At 33.2% G+C, this 2,148-nt stretch overlaps 1 protein-coding gene across 1 annotated transcript; it reads left to right on the plus strand.

Annotated features, from left to right (window-relative positions):
* The first annotated feature begins 242 nt into the window (after positions 1–242).
* Positions 243–1,825, plus strand: LOC129437274 (olfactory receptor 51I2-like). Its single transcript, XM_055195434.2, has one exon. The coding sequence runs from the start codon at positions 847–849 to the stop codon at positions 1,786–1,788; it is 942 nt and encodes a 313-aa protein (XP_055051409.2). The 5' UTR covers positions 243–846; the 3' UTR covers positions 1,789–1,825.
* Positions 1,826–2,148: the final 323 nt, after the last annotated feature.

Here is a 2,148-nt window from a genome sequence, read left to right on the forward strand (position 1 = left end):
AGAAACAGAGTATTTGTTTACTTTATTGTATCGTAGATTCATTTGTAAATAAGTTGATGCTGGATTTGTAAAGAGACTGATTAAAAAGCAATGTTGTAACATCCCAATATTTGGGAACTATGCTCATACCAAGTTTTGTACATATGTGATACATGTATGCTACAAAGCCCCCTTGCCTTATATACTAATGATCGACTCTGATGTTTTGTGCCAAGTTTCAAGACTTTTTAAGGCATGTAAAGTATCTCAAAATGCCCAAAAGTTTTCAAAAAGAAGAAGACATTTTAAAAAGAACAACAGGGCTTTGCACCTACAGTGCCCTAATCATAAAGACATGAGCAAAAAGGCATATCATCAGAGGTTTGCTTTGATAACATTACAAGAAGGGTTGTGCTCTTTATGCAAAATGAGATGTCTTCTCCCACAGAGATGTCTCCTGAGACATGTTACACGATATAAAAATACAAGCATGTACTGGTGACCCAAAGCGCAGAAGGAGCACCAAGTAGGTAACTGGTTTATTCAATAAAAATGCTTAGATGGTCATTATATACCATACAAGACGGTATGGCAATGACATTGTGTTGATATCCCTAGCTGATCCCGAGATTTTGTAAAATTACTAAAACATCCTACCCTCTACTCATTTTTGTATACTGTTTGTAACATGAATTCAAATCAGCTTTACAGAAATATATTGTTTTGTTATTAATTCTGGTGAAGTCCCTGTTCAGCAGTGAAATGTTATTTATTGCCTTTTATGTTTTTGTCTAGGACTCCAGTGATCAAGCTAAAGGGCAGCTGTGGCAAGAGACAATCTGCAGTCAATAAAACCATTCTGTATTAATGGAAAATAAAACATATTTTTACTTCATGTTGTTTGAAAATCTTGGGCATATAAGATATGTTTTGTTCACTTTGGGGTTTGTTTTATACTGTGTGATCATAATCCTAAATGTCCTTATTATTCTTGCAATATGTTTGGAAAGGACATTACACCAACCCATGTACATTCTGATTTCATGTTTGTCCATTAACTCTCTGTATGGTACAGCTGCCTTTTTTCCAAGGGTGTTGTCAGACTTGCTATCTGATACACACACAATATTCAATGAAGCATGTCTCATTCAGGGTTGTGTCATTTTCACATATACAGCAAATGAGTTTGCAACATTAATGTTAATGGCATTTGACAGATTTGTTGCAATCAGTAAACCTTTACAATACCATAACATAATTACTTTAAGGGTACTAACTATTTTAATTTTTATACTCTCTTCTTTTTCAATGCTTTATATTGGTATGTCTTTTATTTTAACTTCCAGAATGACAATGTGTGGTAACAAACTGTGGAAGGTGTACTGTCACAATTATGAAATTGTTAAGCTCTCTTGTACAAACAGTTTATTTAGTAATGTATATGGTTTCTTTGTATTGATTATATCTGGTTTTATCCCATTATGTTTAATATTATATTCTTATGTTAAAATTCTTATCATTTGTCAAAGAAGCTCATCACAGTTCAGAAGCAAAGCTTATCAAACTTGTATTCCTCACATAGTAATTCTTGTAAATTTCTCAATTGGCATTATTTCAGAAATCATTTTAAGTCGGCTTGTGAATTTAGAAATGCCAACATGGCTGTCATTATTTTTTTCACTGGAGTTTCTTGTTGTACCACCAATCCTTAACCCTCTTGTTTATGCTTTAAACTTCACTGATATTCGAAAAAAATTATTGGCCATATATAAAAATAAAATGTTACACAGAATGTTGCAGATTGATTAAATGCATTGTAAACCTTGTTAATCAAAAGTTTCACTTGACCCTCTTTTATTGTGAAATAATAAATAAAAATAAATAACTGACCAATGACACTAGAAAATTTTTTTGACCGTAATGTATACATGTTGTATCGAAAGAAACCTTTTAGTCATGAGTGCAGCATGTTTACAACTGGGGAAAGCTAAGCACAAAGGCTCAGTGGGTAGCACTGCTTTCTCACAGGAAGAAGTTCACTTGCTGTGTCAGGAGGTTTTCTGTGTGGAGTTTAAATGATCTCCCTGTGTCAGGGGTTTACTCCAGGTATTCCGGTTTCTTCTCACAATTCAACAATGTACAATAGTTTAGGTAAAATTTAAATATCAA

Source organism: Misgurnus anguillicaudatus, chromosome 24, assembly GCF_027580225.2.
Source record: "Misgurnus anguillicaudatus chromosome 24, ASM2758022v2, whole genome shotgun sequence".
In the NCBI taxonomy this organism is placed as follows: Eukaryota; Metazoa; Chordata; class Actinopteri; order Cypriniformes; family Cobitidae; genus Misgurnus; species Misgurnus anguillicaudatus.

What these genes read in the sequence shown, in the direction of transcription:
- LOC129437274 (XM_055195434.2), top strand. Translation starts at nt 847, where the DNA reads ATGGAAAATAAAACATATTTTTACTTCATGTTGTTTGAAAATCTTGGG.